This window comes from Ostrea edulis, chromosome 1, assembly GCF_947568905.1.
Source record: "Ostrea edulis chromosome 1, xbOstEdul1.1, whole genome shotgun sequence".
In the NCBI taxonomy this organism is placed as follows: domain Eukaryota; kingdom Metazoa; phylum Mollusca; class Bivalvia; order Ostreida; family Ostreidae; genus Ostrea; species Ostrea edulis.
Genome location: NC_079164.1, coordinates 66,795,916 through 66,816,803, shown reverse-complemented (window position 1 = coordinate 66,816,803; position 20,888 = coordinate 66,795,916). Strand labels below are relative to the sequence as shown.

At 34.3% G+C, this 20,888-nt stretch overlaps 2 protein-coding genes across 9 annotated transcripts in view; one reads left to right on the top strand and one right to left on the bottom strand.

Annotated features, from left to right (window-relative positions):
* Positions 1-952: 952 nt before the first annotated feature.
* On the top strand, positions 953-10,354 carry LOC125646700 (uncharacterized). The gene is made up of 3 exons (XM_048873211.2): positions 953-998; positions 1,255-1,396; positions 7,507-10,354. Exons 2-3 carry the CDS (start codon positions 1,282-1,284, stop codon positions 9,306-9,308), a joined length of 1,917 nt encoding a protein of 638 aa, XP_048729168.1. The 5' UTR covers positions 953-998; positions 1,255-1,281; the 3' UTR covers positions 9,309-10,354.
* Positions 10,354-20,888, bottom strand: part of LOC125646673 (uncharacterized) — a 65,332-nt gene continuing 54,797 nt past the window's right edge. For all 8 annotated transcript variants that reach the window (XM_056157262.1, XM_056157270.1, XM_056157261.1 and 5 more), the window contains 8 exons: positions 18,818-18,988; positions 17,959-18,172; positions 17,700-17,844; positions 17,215-17,377; positions 14,927-15,141; positions 14,692-14,827; positions 11,468-11,578; positions 10,354-11,056 (listed from right to left, as the gene is read on the bottom strand). In XM_056157262.1, the coding sequence (XP_056013237.1) occupies positions 10,886-11,056; positions 11,468-11,578; positions 14,692-14,827; positions 14,927-15,141; positions 17,215-17,377; positions 17,700-17,844; positions 17,959-18,172; positions 18,818-18,988 (1,326 nt within the window). In that variant the 3' untranslated portion in view covers positions 10,354-10,885. The remainder of the gene's footprint in view (positions 11,057-11,467; positions 11,579-14,691; positions 14,828-14,926; positions 15,142-17,214; positions 17,378-17,699; positions 17,845-17,958; positions 18,173-18,817; positions 18,989-20,888) is intronic.

The window sequence follows — 20,888 nt, the reverse complement described above, 5'->3', positions numbered from 1 at the left end:
TGAATTAATGATATCGTCAATTCATTTGAAGAGAGAAATAATTCTTTTGGAGAGAGAGCAACTATATAATTAAAGATATCTTCAATTCAACATATCCACAATTGAATTAATGATCTCTTTAATTGAATTGTTGCTCTCTTTAAAAGAACTGATGCTCGCATTAATTCCTTATACAAAAGCATTCTAAATAATTAAAGATATCTTCAATTGAATTAAAGAGATCATCAAATTATTTATACCGAGCTCTAAATTAATTATTGCGAGCAATATTTCTACGAAATTGATGCTCTCATCAATTGAATGGAAGAGAGCAATAATTGAATTAATGCGCACATTAATTCATTTGATGAGAGCAATAATTGATTTAATGCGCGCATTAATTCAATTAAAGAGAGCAATAATTGAATTGATGATATCTTCAAATAATTGAAGATATCTTCAATCAATTGAGTTTATGTTAATTTGGCGCTCCATAGAGCAATGATACCAACACACTGATGCGTGAGCGCCATATTGAATGTGATGATATCTTCAAATTGAAAAAAAATTAAAAGTTTAGGCGCTCCATAGCCGACAGAAAGCATATCACATGCATTTATGTCTACAAAATCTCAAACCAATAGAAAAATCAAAACGGTCTTGTCAAACTCTTGACAGGTAAATTACTTAAAATAAAAAACAGTTGTATGAAGTATGCATGCATCTATCAAAAACTCCGAAAAATAGATTATGAGCATATTTCATTCCTAAAAATTTGCCGTTTCACAAAACTTACGGCTGTGTAAATACCACGTATATTACTGTATGGGCATTCAAATCAAGTCCCCCCCCCCCCACTATTTTTAAGAATTAGGCCTATAAATGCCGTATGACATCATTTTACTTTAATTTCCTACCGCTCTCTAACATGTAGATTACATGCAACTTTCACATTTACCGGAAGTGCGCGTTTTCCCACAAGGCCATGTTCAAGCAGACGCTTTCTGAATCCTTTGGGGGTAAAAACTAATTTTGCATTTCATTAACCAAATTTTCTGAACGATCTAATGAAAAATATCTTATATGAGTTTGTAGACATCTGCAACTGCGTTTTTATTCAATCTGCGATTATAATTAGCAAAGCAAGTTTTAGTTGGAAATCGACAAGATCATGTCGTTTTCAGTTTACTTAGAACTTGTTCATTGTAAAATTCATGTAAACGCTATCATTCAACACCGCAACCTTGATCACATAATAGTAATTTTAAATTTCAGTGCTGCAATAACGTAATTCAAAGAAAAATGGAATCAAGAAAGAAAAGACCTCAGTCTTTCCCAGAACCAATCACTAAGCCAAAGAGACCTAAGAAGAGAAATGAGATCGCACTGCATGAGAAGAAAGAAAGTCCAGAACTAGGTAAACATCATTGAAATAAAAAACATTGTGTTTGGTTTGATTATATTGTAAATATTTTCTGTTTTATATGGTATGGATATCGAATCTTGAAACATTGATTTGTTTACTTTTGCTCTGACATTCAAATACATGAATTGCATTGTTCTGTCATGGAAATTTATGTGGGGGTGGGGGTGGGGGGATGCAAACGAGCCAAATCCTTTATTTGAATTCATAACTTTTGCACATTTGTTATCAGATTTAATAAATACTACATCTAGTCATGTTGTAATCTCCTTTTATTGTTGATTTCCCTCCACTTACAATCAATCTGAATTGTATATTGTGTGAACAAAACTTTGTTATACTTGGATGTTTTTTATACATGTATGTCCTTTGTATATGTCTCTAATCATGTTAGATGATGTTCTATCATGTTATTGCCCCTTGTGGGTCCATAATTGATTGTATATTGTTTAACGTCCCTCTTGAGAATATTTCACTCATATGGAGATGTCACCACTGCCGGTGAAGGGCTGCAAAATTTAGGCGTATGCTCGGCGCTTATGGCCATTGAGCAGGGAGGGATCTTCATCGTGCCACACCTACTGTGACATGGGACCTCGTTTTTTTGCGGTCTCATCCGAAGGACCACCCCATTTAGTCGCTTCTCACGACAAGCAAGGGGTACTGAGGACCTATTCTAACCCGGATCCCAATGGGTCCATAATTGGTCAATAAAAATAAAATCATATCATATAATGACCAATCGTGACCATATGTTCCCATGAAATTTTCTCAGATGATTTTTTTAAACACTATTGTTGTAGATTGATGTTTACAAGTAACCTTAGAAATATTAAAGATTGTTTTGTTTAAAATATTTCAAGAATTAAAATGAATCCCAATTGATCATGTTGACTCAAACAAGTCATTTTCTGTAATAATGACAATTTTATGCACTTATTTCCAAATTTAAAACAATAATAATATTCAAATTTCATCCCTTGAATTTTTGCTTCCTGGATAAAAATTTAGTCTGCTAAAGATAAGTTGGCTCTTAGTGTAAATTGTGATGCACATGTATGCAATCATTTCATTGGTTTCAAAGTTGATAAATTTCATTTAATATATCAGTAATTTTCTTTTATGATATTAGAAAGGAATAAGATGATTTGGGGCGAGAGAGAAAAATTCTCCAAAATGAGCTTTACGTACCTTTTCAATGTTATTGTCTCCCACTTTATTAATTAGCAAAAGCAGGGAGATATTAATTAGGGTCTGTCTGTCCATAAGTGCTTGGTTACTGGATGATATCTCAAACCAACCAAGCTTATTGTTTATAATAAATGTGATTCAAAGATGAAGGTCACATACTGATACATGAAGAAAATTAATGATTTGTAGCAGTAATATTAAGACTTCACAAAAGAAATGAATTTATATATATATATTACAATAGGATGACCACTAAATTGCTTTTAAAATCCCAAATTCAAAATTACCACCTCACAGACTATGATATGAAAGTAAGAAAAGTCTGTAAATATCTCATATCTTGAGACTTAGTATACATATTTTGACTGATGCCTTCACATAATCTTGGAGCAGTCCTTCATAAATTCATATCTGGAAATTCACATTCAATTTTGGCTGGTTCTAGCAATGAATGTGCACTTTGGTGACAGTGCTGTTTGTTTCACACAAGTGATTTGACTTTTACAGTAACTCTCTATCACTCTTGATTTTGCATTGCTAGTCGTTTAGGTATGAAAATCCCCAAATAAAAAAGTCACTAAATTTTCCATTCAAATGAGGACTCCCATGAAGCAATATATATGCAAGTTTTGAGATGCATCAAAGTTATTTTCTATTAGAGGACTCTTGTACACAGTAAGGCTCGAAGGAATTTATGTACATGCAGGAGTAGGACCAATACCCATCACCTCACAAGACTTAGTGAATATGCTCAGCAAGTTTCTCATACACATTTTCATCACTCCAATATGCAATTTCTGAGTTGCCCAATAGTTCTTTCCCTTTGTGGAACTCTTTTGCACAGTGAGACACAAAACATACTTTTGGCCACATGCATTGGGTACAAATGCTTATCGCTGCCTTCATATATACACCAAAATGCTTGCATAGGGTGTTTTTCTTAATACCACCTTCACACTCAAGGATTTTTCTTATGAGTTCTTACGGATCTCCAACTCGCAGTCAATCACAAGCATTCGTAAATCACTTGTCGGTATCCGTTAATAACTTGTCACAACTCGCACACATTGTAAGGATCCGTGAAAGTAGGGGCAAATTTTTTGACATGTCAAAAACATTTTCACGATTGTCCACAGATTTCATTTTCCGTAAATAACTTGTAACAATCCGTAAGTATCGTAAACTGGTCGCAAGAACATGTAAACTGTTCATAAGAATCCGTAAAACATTCGTAAAAAGTTTAGTTTACGATATGTAACGGATCGTTTATGAGTTGTTTACGGATTATTGCGAATACCTAAGTGATATTTACGATTTCATTCACGTCGGGTTACAATTGCTTTACGGATTGTTCAGAGTCATTACGAGCGCTTTACGTATAGACACAATTACTTTAAGAGTACATACTTAAACTTTAAGATTAATACCACCTTCAAACTCACAGATTTTTCTTACGAGTCCTTAAGGATCTCCGACTCATAGTCAATTGCAAGCATTCGTAAATTACTCACCGGTATCCGTGTCTAAATCGTAACAATCCAAGTACCTTTACGGATTTGTGGAATACGTAAGGATCCGTAAGAAAAATCCGTGAATGTGGAGGTACCATAAACCATAATTTGTAGAACTTTGCTTCAGGTAGTATCAGCCATCACCAGGCTATGACATACTTTCTTTCTGTAATATGAATAAAGGAGGTACATGTAGATAGACAAACCAAGAGGTCTGTGTGTAAAATATTTCCCCCAAATTCAACAACCTGTAAATATTCAAAATGTCAAAGAAAATTAAAAATTGTTGAGAATCAAAGTCCTTGCACTATGTGCATCTTCAAGTTATTTACAAATACCCTATAGCTTCTAAACTGTGGGAGGAGTTGTAAGGACAAACCATGATATTTAATATAATATTTCCTCAAAATGGACAAAGTTCAACAACCTGTAATTTTCTTAAAAATTGAAGTAAATCAAAATCCTTGCCACATGCACATCTTCCAAACCCATACAAATACTCTGTAAAATAAAAAGGTCCTCACTTGAAAACTGTGGAAGGAAAAATAAATAAATGTCAAATCATGTACTCTCAATGTAATAATTCCTCAAAACTGACTGCGTTCAATAGCCTGTAATTTTCTCAATTTAATAACTGAAGAAAATGAAAATCCTTGCCACATGCACATTTTCCATACCGATACAAATACTCTGTAAAATGATATGGTCCTCAATTGAAAACTGTGGAAGGAAGAACAGACAAATCATGTTCTCTCTATGTAATAATTCCTCAAAACTTACTAAGTTCAATAACCTGTAATTTTCTCAAAAATTTCAGAAAATTAAAATCCTTGCCACATGCACACCTGTAATTTGAGTAAAGGAGTTAACCGGACAAATTATATATATACCCTCCATATAACAATAATTTTCAAATATAGGGGCAAAACTCTTGCAAGTTCAGTCTTCACAAAAACTCGGGGGTCCAAAGACTGAGGCCAGTGAATTTTAAAGTCGGGTCAGTGAAAATCAAGAAGTCCGATGGGGTTGTAGACTTTGTAAGTCAGAAAAAATAAATAAATCGATAAATATCACATAAAGTAAGTGTTCCGACATGGAAACAGAAAATCCCGAATGGATGGATGTTCAGACATCGCTGTACCATAATTCGTCCTGTCTAAAGACGGGCGTATGAAAATATCAAAAGCGTCTTCAATAAAAAATGAGTAGTTATGAATAGGTAAATAAAAAATTCAAATGCATTTCAATATGTTAATTAACATCTGTTTTGATTTGTGTTCCATCGATTCATCAAATTAAACTGAACCGACCATGACACTTGTAAATTTGCAGCTGTATTGAAAAAGAAGCAGTATCGAAATATATTCACATGACATAACAGCGATAGGTATTGGCTCCACCTGTTACTTTTTGATTGGACGAGTCGGTAAAAACAATTCACTTAAACTTTTCGAGAGATAACACCAACTCCACACTTCAGAGTAGTTCACAGTATTACATAGAGAGTACATATGTACATGAATTGTCCATCTAACTCCTCCCAGTTTTCAAGTGAGGACTTTCTTATTTTACAATGCTTGTATGGAATTGAAGATGTGTATGTGGCAAGGATTTTGAATTTCTTACATTTTTGAGAAAATTACAGGTTGTTGAACTTGGTCAGTTTTGAGGAAATATTATTACGAAGTCAGTTTTGGAAAAATATTTCACACACAGGGTGGTTTGTCTATTTACCTCCTTCCAAAATGTTTAAACTAGGACCTTTTATTCATACAATGCAAAAGAAAGTATGTTGCGGCTTGATGATGGATGATAATACCTCCAATAAAGTTCTACAAAACATTAAGAAAAACACCCTACATAGGCTTGTGACAGGCATATTATGAACAGTTTCCTGTACTTTTGTTTCACTATCATTGCAGACATTTTAAATTTTGTGGCAGATCGGTTTTAGTTTCACTTCATTTAATGTAATTTGATCCTGATTCAAATTATTCACCCATTTTATTTGGTAACGCCCACTTTATCTTTTGGCCAATAAATGTAATGACAGTTTTCTATTCTTCAAATTCCTATCTAAAGCTGTGCAGCCGACATCTTGGCAAAATGGCCTCACTAGCTTAATCATTTTCTTCTCCTTCCACTTTCCATACTAGAATCCTCTGTGTCCATCTATGTATTGTACCTTTATATTTGTCCATTTTCAATAAAAATAAAATCATATTATTTGGGTTTTGGGGATTTTTTCTAGTAAAAGTTCAGCTTTCCATTATAAGCTTTAGGAATGTGTATATATATAATCATTGTTGTACATGTACTGGTAAAATTCATAAAATGTTGTTAATCTTGCTTTCATTTCTTGTATAATTTCAAGATAAATTATAGTGTAGTTTTGTCATTTGCTAAATCATATTCAGAACAACCACTAGGTGTCACCACTGTGGGCCACAGGTTTAGTAGCATAATCTGCAAAAGGGATATGGAGAGCAGAGTGGACCAAAAACCCATTTTGTGAAAATGCACTTCGATCACCCTAAAATTTTTTTTAATAACTATGAAAACTTAATTTTCCAAAATTCAAGACCTGAATGCATGTACTAGTACATCAAATCAAAGTAAAAAAATTAACCGATCTGTACCCACCCACCTTCTGTTATTTGGGTTTTTTGTGTGTTAAAGTCAAGGTCACTGATAAAATGAATTTAAAATCATTTGTCAGACCTTAAATTAACTTGTACTGTACAGCAGGTTTTTATTTCAAGTGTGAATTTTGGCAATTTTTTACCTCAGGTATATACAGATAATTTTCATGGAATTACATATAGCACACATGGAGTTCCAAAACAAAAAAAATTTGATCAGTGTGAGTCACTCTGTAAAACTTTTAATCGTCATCAGAAACTACCGAGTAATTAAGCCCAGTAGTTTATCTACCTCCCAAGCCGAAGAGTGCTTGTACTTTACACCATTAGATTTCTTTTACCAAACTGTGTCATGATCCCAAATCAAGATCATTCTGTCAAAGTCAAACTCACCAAAAAAAAAGTTGCAGACATTTCTTTCAGACTTTGTAAGGAGTTCATACTAAGACTGTGTCCATGGCCTATTTATTATTCATATGTCATGGTGACTAGATAACTAGTAAATATGTAAGAAATATTTGTTTCAGGCCTTAAAATTTTAATGGAGAGGCAGTCAAAGCTCATATTTGGCACAAAGGATGCTTATAAACATTTGTTGTAACCCCAGAAAAAAGTCTTTTAGCCAAGGTCAATCTGTTTTAGAAATGATGGATCTATCAGATGTATACCCAGTGAATGTAATTTGTACTATGACATTAATTTTGAAGTGCAGCTTATACAGACTGGTATAAATCATATAAGTTTTTCATAAACATTTCAGAGCAAAATGCCAGTGCAGAGAATTCCCAGGCCTCAAAAATGGAGGATTTGGTCAAGACAACTTTATCAAATGATGTTAAAACTGTTGACTGCTCGTCAAAAAGATCTGGTCATTCAGAAGATCATACGTCAGATGGTGATCCAAAAAAATTTCAGAATCACATAGCAGTTCCACTTAATACACAAAACTCTCTTGAAAAGGTAGAAGAAAATCAACTGCCACTTAATGAGCAGTCTGCCCTAAACCCATCAAAGATTAAAATGGAACAAAATGAAGCTAAAAATGAAAATGGACCCTCACTTTCAGAAATGCATTTACATCCAAAGCAGTCAGTACTTGTGAATGATGTTGGAACATCAGAACAACATGGATCATTGTTTCAATCTCCTACTCATGAAAAACCAGAGGAGGAGACAACTCCAGTAGCATCCACTCAAAACAATATTACCGAAAAATTGATAGAAAATCGAGATGAGGAATCTTTAGTAGCTGCCCAGTCAATGACAACCTTAGCTAATGGAAGCAGTGTAGAAATCTTGCAACAGCCAGAGAAACAATCACCAAGCACATGTAGGTTGAATCAGTTACACAATTCTTTCCCAATTGAGAATGAGGCAAACAAGAATGAAGTAGGAACTCCTTATAATAAGCACAAATTAGACATCAAATACAAAGATACCAGTCAAGAACCAAATTTATGTAACACAGTGCAACAAAACATTGTAGAACCATCACTTCCTCCCCTACATCCGGGAAATGTTTGGAACCATGGAATCCCTCTACAAAGCAGCCACTCCAACGGTTACTGGAACAACCATTCTCAGAATTATAGCTGCAATCAAGCCAGTATTTTGCCACCTGCCTCCAGCATCTTGAAAGTTCCACAGGCATATGATGACAATATGAATATACAGCATGGTCCCAACAGCTACCATGCTGCTAGACCAGGACCCATGTCAGTGTTTCCCGATTCTCTTGGGCAGGCCATACAGACAGCATCTGTCCCAACAAGCCATTATGAAAATCACCAGATACCAATGGCAGATCCTGATCTTTCTTACCACAATCAGATGATGAACCAAGAATACTACATGATGCCCGACAACCATGGGTCTGCTATTTTGCCTTCTGGACCAGGTAGTGCTCCTCACATCTTCAACAGCTTTCCCCCGGGTGATCCCCATTTTTCAGCAGCTGCAAACATTGACATTCACGAATCTGATCAATATCATGCATCAGCTGATGTTAAGTATCACAGAAGAGCAAGACTAAGCAAAGGAAAGTCTGCCCAAGACTACATGGAGATTGTCAAGCACTTTGTCTACAACCCTAGAGATGACTACATCATCACTCCTCACGACTTGTATGATAAGCCTGATGACAAAGATACATTTTACATGGCTATCTCCCCCGAGGTCAATCCAGCAGAGGTGAGATCCATTGACCACAAAGGTCTGGTTGCAAAATATATTGACTACCTCCTAATTGAGAATGAGCATATTACAGAAATGTCCAAATCTGTATCCATCCCTATAGAGAATTGTGTAATGGATGACCCTTACCTGATGGACATAGTTCGGGTCAAGATTCCCTTCCCTACACCAAAGTATCTGCAGTGGCTGAGCTCATATTACCCTACCATACAGGTGGACTGGCCAGCAATTAGGAAGGAACTGGCTGGCTACAATGGAGTGGGAGGGAGGAAGCAGAGAACTTATTTTGTGGACCGCAGACCCTGTCACATTCTTTTGGGGGAATCCTTCTACTTCTTCCAAAGAGAAAAGGACAAATCAGAGAAATGATGTTGTTGCCTAGTGATCATCCAGGTCTGGATTTTTATGGATCTTGTCTTGGGACAAAGTTTTGAGTTTTATGTTCCCATTAAATTGGACCAAAGAATGAGTGCACTTAAGCATCCTGGTAATTAAAAAAAAAAATGAAATAATACGGAGTTATGAAATAATCATGTATCTTTTACTCATATGACTATTCTGTATCTTAAATGTAATTTTTATGAAATTATGAGTTGAAAGTTTGTATTCTTGGAGAGCAAACATGAAGTGTGAGGCATATGATTCATGTTTTTTCAGACCCCCCCCCCCCCAAAAAAAAAAACCCCGAGGACAATGAATTTACAATAACTTTATGCATAGTGAGTTGATGGTTGTCTTGTGTTCTTAGATTGGTCATTCAACTCACTGTATAATATAACTTTGTATTAAAATATTGATAACAAATAACCGTGCACCCCAAATTTATTTTGTAAAAGAAATAAAATCATTGTCTTCATCATCATATTTCTGAAGCATTTATATTATATTGTACTACACGTATAATTACTATTCCCATTCCTTTACAGGATGTAAAGTTTACCGATTACTGTTAAATTTTTAAGGGTCCAGGATATAAAGCTATATATCCAAAGCTGCCTACTGTATATAAATTAAAAAAATATAAACTTAGAATGTAGTATATATTTTTTTCTTTGCGTTAGCCCCATGTAATTAAGATTGGCAAAAATGTCGTCTCAATTCATACAGGTAGACAGGGCAAAGGTTACCTTTTCACTTGTCCTGTACTATTCTCACCTGTTGAACATTTACTGTCAATACTTTGTAACAAATTTCTGCATTTTGGGGCAAAGTCCGAAAAGGATCCCAAATATGAGTTAAGTGGACTCATTCTTTTATTGTTACAATGACATGTCTTATTTTGAGTAGCCTTGATGTATTTTATAAACGTCAAATCTTTATGTGGTGCATGAATAAAATAATTATCTTTTTAAAGAAATTTGAAGATCATCAATGTGCATGTATACTGTTCTTTGATATTAAATGAATAAACTTTGCTTCAAATACTTTATTTTTGTGATTGAAACAAATAAAAACAAATACAAAATGATATTTATACCCAACAAACATAAATAAGAGTGCAACAAATGAAATACTAAAAGATCAATGTGGGTTTCCAGAAGAAAAAAAATTGCATTAATTCTCAAGCTATCACAGACAAGTATGGCTGCAAAGGTGCATTTTATATTTATACCACGATATAAACAGCACCTTTATATCCCTAAACGGGAACAGGAACATGGCGCAAATATCAATATTTGGCACACACTGGTATCACAGTTCGATTACTATACACCAAACCCTGTTTTTATCATGAAAGGGGAATGCACGATTGGATACACAATAGCTTAAATACTGACTAGAATGCTTAAAACATTGTGCAGCGACCTTCACTCTCGAATACAAGCGCACAATCACGATACATTTATACACAAGAGAATATGATTACAAAAATCTCTTGACATTTCATTTAAGTAACAAATTCACACAGAAGCCAGTTGGTTTGAGTCTTATATTAGCAGAGTTCATTAAAATGGTGTAGTTGACTTCCTGGAAGCCTTGCCCTGAGTCCTGTTGACGGGGGTTGGAAGCTGGGAGGGTCTCTGTGTGGGAACTTCCAAAGAAGGTACATAAAACTGCACAGATTTTCTCACTTTGTCAATTCTTTCGAAACAAACTTCTTTCCATGCCAAAAATGCCTACAAAGATTAAAATATGCATTAGATTATTAAAATCATTTAAGTGAAATGAGCTTGGAAAACCCACAACAAGAATTCAGCTAAGGAACACTTTTTCCTTTATTAAATGTAATTAAGCATTGAAAACTTTAATTTCGTGTGATAATATACACTGTTACATATGAGCACAATAGACGCTAGGCCCTACATTGATGTTACAAACTGGTAATTGGTTGCATTTGCAAGGTGATGTCATTATATTTTGTGAATTGTCAGGAAAAAACCAACACAATTATCTAAAGGGTTTTCATAGCAAAATATTGAAATGTAAATATATACTTCAATACACCACTGATATTCATAGGTATATAATAAGAAGATTGCATAAACTTGATGATACTGTCTATAAGTGTAAAGCATCATGGTTTGTACCTGGGATAGTATTTGCCTATCATTATAGGCTGTCACTTTGTCTGTTGCACGATGTCTAGAAAATGCTATCCTCCATATGTTCCAAGACTGCAACAGAAGTCTTTCTTCTTCCTTTAGAACAAAATTTAAAAATACATGAATTCATATAAAAATATCAAGGGCAGTATATCTAGTGAGGCCTATTTGCGATGCTTTTAATGTTCAATGAGATCTATCAGTATTTTGTTGCTCTGAAACCCTTGTACATTTATCAAAATTATTTTATAGACAAGTGTGACAAATATGTCGAGAGGCTAAAGGGCAACAACTCTACTAAAAGCTGTTTGATGAAAAACATTCTCTTGAGGTTTACAACTTGTGCAAGTCATGTGCTCTATCAGTATTTGATTCAACATCATACATAAATTCTGTGCTCTTTGTTTTTTATTTTGTTTTCTAAATGCAATTTCTCCACGGATGAAATATCAATTTCTTAACTTGATAATAGAAACTCAATGATTTTAGTATCTACTTAATACGTAAAAATTAATTTGAAGAAGGATTTAGTACATACAAGTACATGTAATATAATATACTTTAAGAAAACATGGAAGTAAGCTTCATGTAAAATTGACTCATAAATTATGCTTGCAGCTCAAGGATGTTAATTTCTTATGAATAATAAAATAAAGATCAAGATTGAAATCAAGAAATTATTTATCAAAAACAGACTTACGAAAAAAAAAAATCAACTTTGAATATACTTGAATCAGTCAGCTGGTCCTCCTTAGGAATAGACTGTATCATGAACATTTTGGTTAATAGATTTGTTGAATTAAATCATTTTACTTTGTTTTATTGTACATGTATGAAAGCAACATAGAATCATGTTATTACATTGTAAACTAGCATATATTTGAAATGGCTAAATATTGAATTTGAAGTGCAAAATGGTAAAAGTATATGCCATCTGACTCAATAATAAGTATATAGACCATTTTACTTTGTACATGTAGATAATAAAACTATGATTTCCAAAATTTTCTTCAAACTTTCATACTTGAGAATGATTATCCTTAAAGCGAGCAAACATTCCAGTTTCTGGATACACATGTTTTAAGAAACAAATATAAGGCTTTGTAATGAGAAATTATATGACAGATGTTAATTAACCATCAGTTCCCCAGTGTAGTAGTCTAGTAAATTCAACAATGGAGAAAACTATGATGGAAAGAAAAAAGGTGTTAATAAAATTCCCCCGTAGAATATGATGCATCTAATCCCGTGCAGTCTAATATGATACAATACTGTGTTGTAATTCCTACTAATTTACCCACCTTTAGTGCCTGTGAATGCACAGTGGATATAAGATATTGAAATAAGACTTGTGATAATTTTTTTAATGAAACTTTAAAATTTGATTAGGCAGCAAGGGACCAGTAAAACCATACTTCATTACTGGTGGTATCACTCCAAATATTTCTTTTTGTAATTACAAACAAAAAGGCCTTTAATGTATTTAGTAACTTTTATGTTGAGACAGTCAGAGGTGAATATGAGAATTCCTGTTTCCATTACTTAATCTATTTTTCTTGGGCTCTGCACAAGCTATTTCGCATACATGTACTTAATAAAAAATATCTTGATTTCATTGTGGTTTGTGCATGGCTCCCAAACTTCCCCATTCAAAAAGCAGAGAAAAATACTGATTTTTTTTATTACCTGTTGAAAGAAATGTAGGGAATACATATTTGACGCGATGCTGTATAAATTAAATTACGAGTTTGTAGCAAAAATTTAAAGTAGTTTTACATACCTATCTTACCTAAAGATGGATTTATATTAATAGCACTTCTGGTACATATTAGATAAGTTTTAAATAGTCATCAACATTAGGACCAAATTATATTGCTAGTGAACTGTGTCCTATCATACTCTTGTGTAAATGAACAGGAGTAAAATCATAATAGCAAAAGAACATACCGTAAAAGTGATTATTTATCTTGGGGGATGGTTAAGTACGCGATTTTCCATGTCCAACATTACGCGTGGGGGGGAAAATATGCGGTAACTGAATATGATATATATTATATCAAATATTTATAACTATAAGCATGGGGGAAATTTAGGCTCTCATTGCGTGACCAGGTAATTAGTGTAAATTTCCCCTACGCATAAATAACACTTTTACAGTTACCTTCGCATTAAGTATGAGCCTGAAACTTCTCATTCCATGAAAGTATATTAATGACCTTTTATATAATAAATAGAAAAGAATAAAAATGAAGGGGGGGGGGGGGGTTGTTCCTAGGATTTTAAAGAATATCTACACAGGATGGTAAGAAACTGCAAACTTTCATTCCATTCTGAATATGCTGGAGTTGTAGAACTGTACTACATCTATCTGGGAAATTCAAATTTGCAGTTAACATGATACATGCACAATGTATTATTGAAATGGTGTCCATACTAAATTATGAACAGATGGACAAAGCAAAAAATATAGAACTTGTCCATCAAGGATGAAGGGGTTTGAATATATATAAGTAAATAAAATCAATCTAATACAACCAGTACATACAGCTAGTGAATGAAATTTATATATTCTTTAAAATACCATGACCTTGTGCAAAATGACCTCAAGTGAGGTCCATGACATACTGCCAGGTCATATAAATCTTACATATGTACCTTCTTTGTATCATCTAGATAAGACTAGAGTATCATATTTTCATTTCAATTGTAAACACACCATTTACTTATACAAAAGAAGAAAATTTTGGCTATTTTTAATTTAAAGTCAAAGTCCCACAACTCTGGTATGGCATACTACAAATCGTAAAAAGTTACCTTTATTGGTTGTGACTCTATAATTTCATGCGATTCGATAAGCATGTTAGATATCATTACAAGTGAAAAATTGCTAACATTTTGAATGTTAATCACAATCCACAGCACTCTGTGGAAATTTGGCACTCGAGTGTGACTTGAATAAGTCATATTCAGACTTTTAAATCATTTCAGTGAAAGAGGAGCACTTTAGTGACCCAGAAATACTTACCACACATTTAGCAGTATACATTAAGTCAACTCACAGAAATACTTACCACACATTTAGCAGTATACATTAAGTCAACTCACAGAAATACTTACCACACATTTAGCAGTATACATTAAGTCAACTCACAGAAATACTTACCACACATTTAGCAGTATACATTAAGTCAACTCACAGAAATACTTACCACACATTTAGCAGTATACATTAAGTCAACTCGATGTTTCCATATCCCACCATATTTCTTTTGCAACCTCAGCTTGTGTCTTTGCAGTTGATGTTTGACCTTGACCTCGTTGTGTAGGGCTCTAAAGGCCAGTTTACTGTTTGACAGAAAAAAAATGACATACTTGTATGAATTTAACATGTCACTGGAAAATTTGATAAATGGCTTTAATACAGTATTTTTCCTTCCTCCTTACCAGACATGCTTGTTGTGGTGTCTGGTGGCTGCCTCGTTCTTCAGTCTCTCTATCTCTCGCTCCTCTTTCTTCTTCTCTACAAACAATCTCCACTGTCTCACTGTTCTTCTGGCCAGGAGATGATGATAGCAGCGACCTGCGACGATACGATTCAGTCTCTCCCACCATATGGACAAAGCCTGCCTCATACACTGCCTATTCTTCTCCATAAGCACCTACAACCCAGAGTCAATTTGAACTTCTCAGAGGCACCTCATAATGCCTACATCAAATACTGTGATGTTGAAATGCTGTTTTGAAGACTTTGAAATACATGAATGTTGCAGTATCTGACTTCAGCTTGTGTACAATGTAATCAAGTTATATTAATTAAGTTGTTATATTTTATATACAGGATTATTTTCAACCCATGTTATTTTTGCCTTTCTACACTGGCAGATAGTTTTGCCCCATTTCAAATTTGCCCAGACACAGTTGTGTTAAAAGAGAGATAACAGTTTTGCCTAGTCTTAAATTCGCCCAGTGACAGTATGCGGAAAAACAAAATGGGGGAAAATATTTCCCTGCATACAGCATATGAAACTTGTATATCCATTTTGGAAACAGGGTATTTTGGGTTAAAATAAGTATATGAATATACTAAGTACAAAACCATGAGCATCAAAAATGATAATACAGTGGAGCCTCGGTAATCCGGACGCTTCCCCTTCCGGACGATTTTTCTAGGGAACGGAATTTTTATACGTTATTTTGCATCACTAATCCGGAACTTTGCGGTCTGGATGGTCACTTTTTACTACAAAACGTTATAATGCATTGAAAATTGTACCGTTAATCCGGACGTTAATTTTGTTTAGGGAAGGTCTGTGTCGGACAATTTTAGCAAGGCGTAAATTATAAAGAAAACAAGCCAAACTGTCATAATTGAAGCGATTACCTGTACCCTGTCAACACCTCCCTATAATTAGGTGGTGTGTGATGATATGTCAATTAGATAGCACGTGCCGATCGAGACATTGTATTGCCAATTTTCGCACATAAGATCTTTATTGCGTGTAGTGTTGAAATTTGTATATAAATCTGTAGCATATCATTTTATAGTCTTGATCAATAGCCTAATAGTATTAATAAATTAAACATCATGCCGTAATGATAATTTTGTTAACTGCTACGTGTGCTACACATATCAATTGTACTGATTCGTAAATTGATTATCGGCTTATTCAAATCTAAAGAGTGTAGATTATACTTCTAGATTCTGGATTCTATACTGTTGATTGGCTTGAAATATACATGTATGTTCATGCACATGTATATGTAGTAAGTTTTTAACGTTCAGAATGTCACGCATGTAGAATGTACCTGTGTACGATTGATTTTTGTTACGATGTTGTAGAGCTTTATTGCTTTCGAATTTTTAAACTCTGGGTAGAAGTGAGAAAATTACCATTTTAAGGAAAATGACAATTAAATTTTGTACATGTATGTACCCGTAATGTTAGTTTCACCCGAGTTTTGTTCCGTTATTATCGCATCATGACAATAATAGGTGCGTGTGGCTAGATCAAAGCAGTAGTAGGTCTTGATATTACGAGCTTAAATGATTTTTGTTCTCCCGATATTGTCTTGGATAATTATAGAATAAGAAATATAAACTCTGGCAGATGGAATTTTGGTTAAAGAATGTTGTCAACTGACATGATAATCACGAAATTCTGATATCAACTTTGGACGATGAAGATTGTTTTAAAAGACCGCCGAACCCGTGAATCGTGACAGATGGAAATTACCGGCCTCTTTAAGAAGTAAAAGTGTGATGAAATGTTTGAAGTGTAAATGATTATGTTAGTTACTAATGATTCATTTACTTATAGTTACATAAAGTGCTTCATTATTTGTTTTAGTGCATACGGTACACAGTTTTGTATATTTATTTGTAGGGCTCATATATATGTACAATGTAAGCACAGGCAAATACACTGAACACGTACATTAAATTTTAGTGCTTTGAAATACATGTAAATGTTAACATCATCATAATTTATTTACTAATGCAAATGGTCAAATCCAATGATAGAATGTGTTTAATTCACTATGCATCAATAAAGTAGGCATATATTGGTTACTTATGTAAAGATAGAAAATATGCAATTCAATTATCCGAACGATTTTGCTGGGAACCAAAGTGTCCGGATTAACGAGGCTCCACTGTATTTACAATTTTGACCACAAAATAAAAACACTGTCTTTCAGGGTAGAAGAATGTGACGGTAAAAATAAATTCTAACCTTGCTTGCAGTTTCATTCAGATTCTGGCAATAATCAGCTTGTACTTTAATGGTGTACCACGCTCTCTTCAATGTGTTTGTCTGTACGTGTTTTGTCAGCAAGGACCCTAGAGTAGCCAGTTGATGACGTCGGTGTGCATATATATGCCACTCTCTCAGCACCCTGTAATCATTTGGAGATGTCATAGGAACTTACACAACCTCAACCTTTCCCTACTTATTCCCTCAACACAATGATCTCCAATCAACAGAGTAACTGTAAACTTTTGGTGTTGTGAATCACAATGGGAACTCTCCCTGATTGGGAGTTAAGAATCACAATGGGCACTCTACCTGATTTGGAGTTATGAATCACACTCTACCTGATTTGGAGTTATGAATCACACTCTACCTGATTTGGAGTTATGAATCACACTCTACCTGATTTGGAGTTATGAATCACACTCTACCTGATTGGGAGTTATGAATCACAATGGGCACTATACCTGATTTGTAGTTTCAGATCACAGTGTTTCTTGATGTCGTTCTGAACCTGTGTCAGACTGTTCCAATATTTGAAGTAGGATTTGACCGTACGCTGCTCTAAGGCTCTCTGGTACACAGCACAGTTCACCCTCCTCTGCTTAGACTCTGTCCATAGATCAGAATAATTACTACCCAATATAGAGATTCTTATAAATATTTTACAAAGCCTTAGAGCAAATGTCAAAGGAGGGTGGATGAAAATGCCAAAGACATACATACCTGATGCAAAGACATGCCATTCACTGAAAAATGTCCCTAACAGTTTGACATTGAAATGTCTTGTTGCCTGGTTGGACAGTAGCTTGATCTTCCAGTTGTCCAGGAAAGTTCCCAGAATCCTTCTGTTTCTACGTACAAGGCACTTGTTCAATTGATTCTCTCTCTCTAGATTTCTTTCATACATATATTTCCACTTATCAAAACAGGATGCAACCTGCAATAAAATATTACAATCATTTCTTCTGTAACCAGGATTTTATCTTCGAGTTAAACCAATAATATAGCTCATATCAGCATATCTTTGTGTCTGCTAAAAACAACAAAAATTGTCTCCCATTCAAATTAAATGTATAATGCATGTTAAAAAGCACAAATTTTACAATATGTACTGTTCAGTTGCTTTTAAAACTTTGGAAACGAAGCATCGGCCTCATCAATTTTCATCATTTTCCCCCCACCTTTGATTCCGGTAATGATTGAAGGTTGCTAAGCGATGTACTAAAGGGCAGATAATTACAAACAAGTATTTCACAAGTTAATAACTTTGTTTAAGATGCAAAAATATCTAATTAATAATATTGATGTGTTTAATCCCTTGCACATATTTGTTGCATTCATTATTATCAGCCAAAAGTGACATAACATTATGCATAGTGCATTGTCCGAGCGAGGTCACAAAGTGCACAAATTAGCTCCTGGGAGCAAAAAATTAGTATAGCTGAGGAATCAAATTATCAGTGAAATAATGGAAATGTATTTTTAAGTTTTAGTGGACAAAAAGAATATTAGTGTAGAGTATTTTACAAAAGAGTTGAAAACATAATACCTAATTTTCGTTTCCAATGAATAATATTTTTACCTGTCTATTCCTGAACACCTGGAGAAGCCGTCTACCCCTTGCCTTCTGCGCCTGCCTCATCCAATGCCTGCCATAATGCACCACACACCTCCTGATGTATGCCTCGTGCTCCTCATGCTGTTCTACACGCTCTAAGTACTGAGAGTGCCAGACCTTAAATATTCTTATCACCTACAAAACAAAGAATATATCAAAAATAGAAAATTCTTATCACCTACAAAACAAAGAATATATCAAAAATAGAAAATTCTTACCACCTACATGTACAAAACAAAGAATATATCAAAAGAGAATATTCTTATCACCTATAAAACAAAAAATATATCAAAATACATCTAATCTATAATGATTATCAAAATAACATTTTAAAAACGTTCACAAATATTTTACATGAACATCTATTATTCATTGACAAATATTTTTCTGTGTCACTGACACTTCTTTATAGTAAATAGTTAATTAACAAAATCACTTTTAACACCATGAAACACTTTAAGCTTAGAAAAATTAATTATTTTTTATTCTGAGGCTAAAATTCTATGCAGCATTTATTCTATATTCTGATTTTCATTAATTTTAACCTATCTGTAGCAGGTTGTTACTTCTGCTAGCTCTTTAAATAATTAATTTCTCTACTCAATGTATCATTTCCATCTTTTAAACTATCAGGTTTATATTTATTATCTTAAAACCAAAATTGTATAAAGCTGGGTCATATTAACTAGTAATTAAATTAAAATTTGAGTTAATTGAGCTTTCAGTGTAATGTAGCAGTGTCCAACAAGAGTACCGCAAACAGTACAATATACGCCCGGCGAACAGCGAAATTCAATCTGTGAGCACACATTCTGAATAGAAAAATCTTAAAGTAGGTCATGGTGCACCAATCTATCTGACATGGACTGATTATGTATTTCTCAGAGAGGGAGCTTGCAATATCTGTATTCGTGATGAGTAGTCCAGAAAACTTTTGGACCTACTTTTACTCCTAAATTAGATCACGGTGCACCAATCAAGTTGAAATGTGAACTGATTATGTATTTCTCGGGGGGGGGGGGGGGGGGGGGGCAATGCAAACTGAACAACATATATTCCTCCGAGAGGAAGCTTGTGACTAATTTTCAGGGCAATATCTTATCAGTAATGAAAAAAAGTCCGGAAAACTGTTTGACCTACTTTTAGCCTTAAAGTAGGTCACGGAGCACCAATCCAGCTGAAAAGCAAACTCATTCTTAAGCTTCTCGAGGGAGATGTGACCAAATTTAAAAGCTGTACATGCATTTGTTATGAGGAAAAGTCCTAAAAACATTACCTCGGACAGCCAGACAGACATACGGATGGACAGCGCCATAACATAATACGTCCTATCGCGTATAAAAATGATCTTTTTATTAAATCAAATATTTTTTAACTGATCCATCTTCAATCAGAAAGCCATATTTAGATCCAACTCTGTCAAAAGGGTGTTTTTAAATTTGAGTTTCATCTGCAATGCAAATCGGGCATGCAAAACCTTACAGGACCTCCCTTTTTAAGGTCGTATTCAAAAGACCCTGGACTCACTTATAAATGCTGAGCATTTGGCAAAAGAGCAATCACTACCTATGTTTACTTCTGAGGTTTGATGCGGACATCACATGAACGGGGCTCGAACTCGCAACCTCCTGGTCATGAAGCAAATGCTCTACCAAAGCTAACGTGACTTAGTATTATCACAAAATAAACAAGAGCTACACTAGGCAGAGCACCCCCTTACAAAGTAGGGTTTTTCTATCAAGTGACCTTGACCTTAGATCTCTTGACCCCTAAATCAATATGGTTCTTCCTTTCTTGATAATAAAGATATATGTGAAGTATCAAATCAATCAAGCAAAATAGGTGGCTTTTTTTAATTCATTTCCTTTTAACTCCAACATGAATGTTTTTCTTCTGTTGATAACAACACTATATCTGAAGTATCATATCAATTGAGCAAAAAATGCAGTGTCTAAGAGTGTCAACAAGCTCTGCGTTTCACACACACACACACACGCCCATACGAACCGTTACCATAATCCCCTCTCGCAATGAA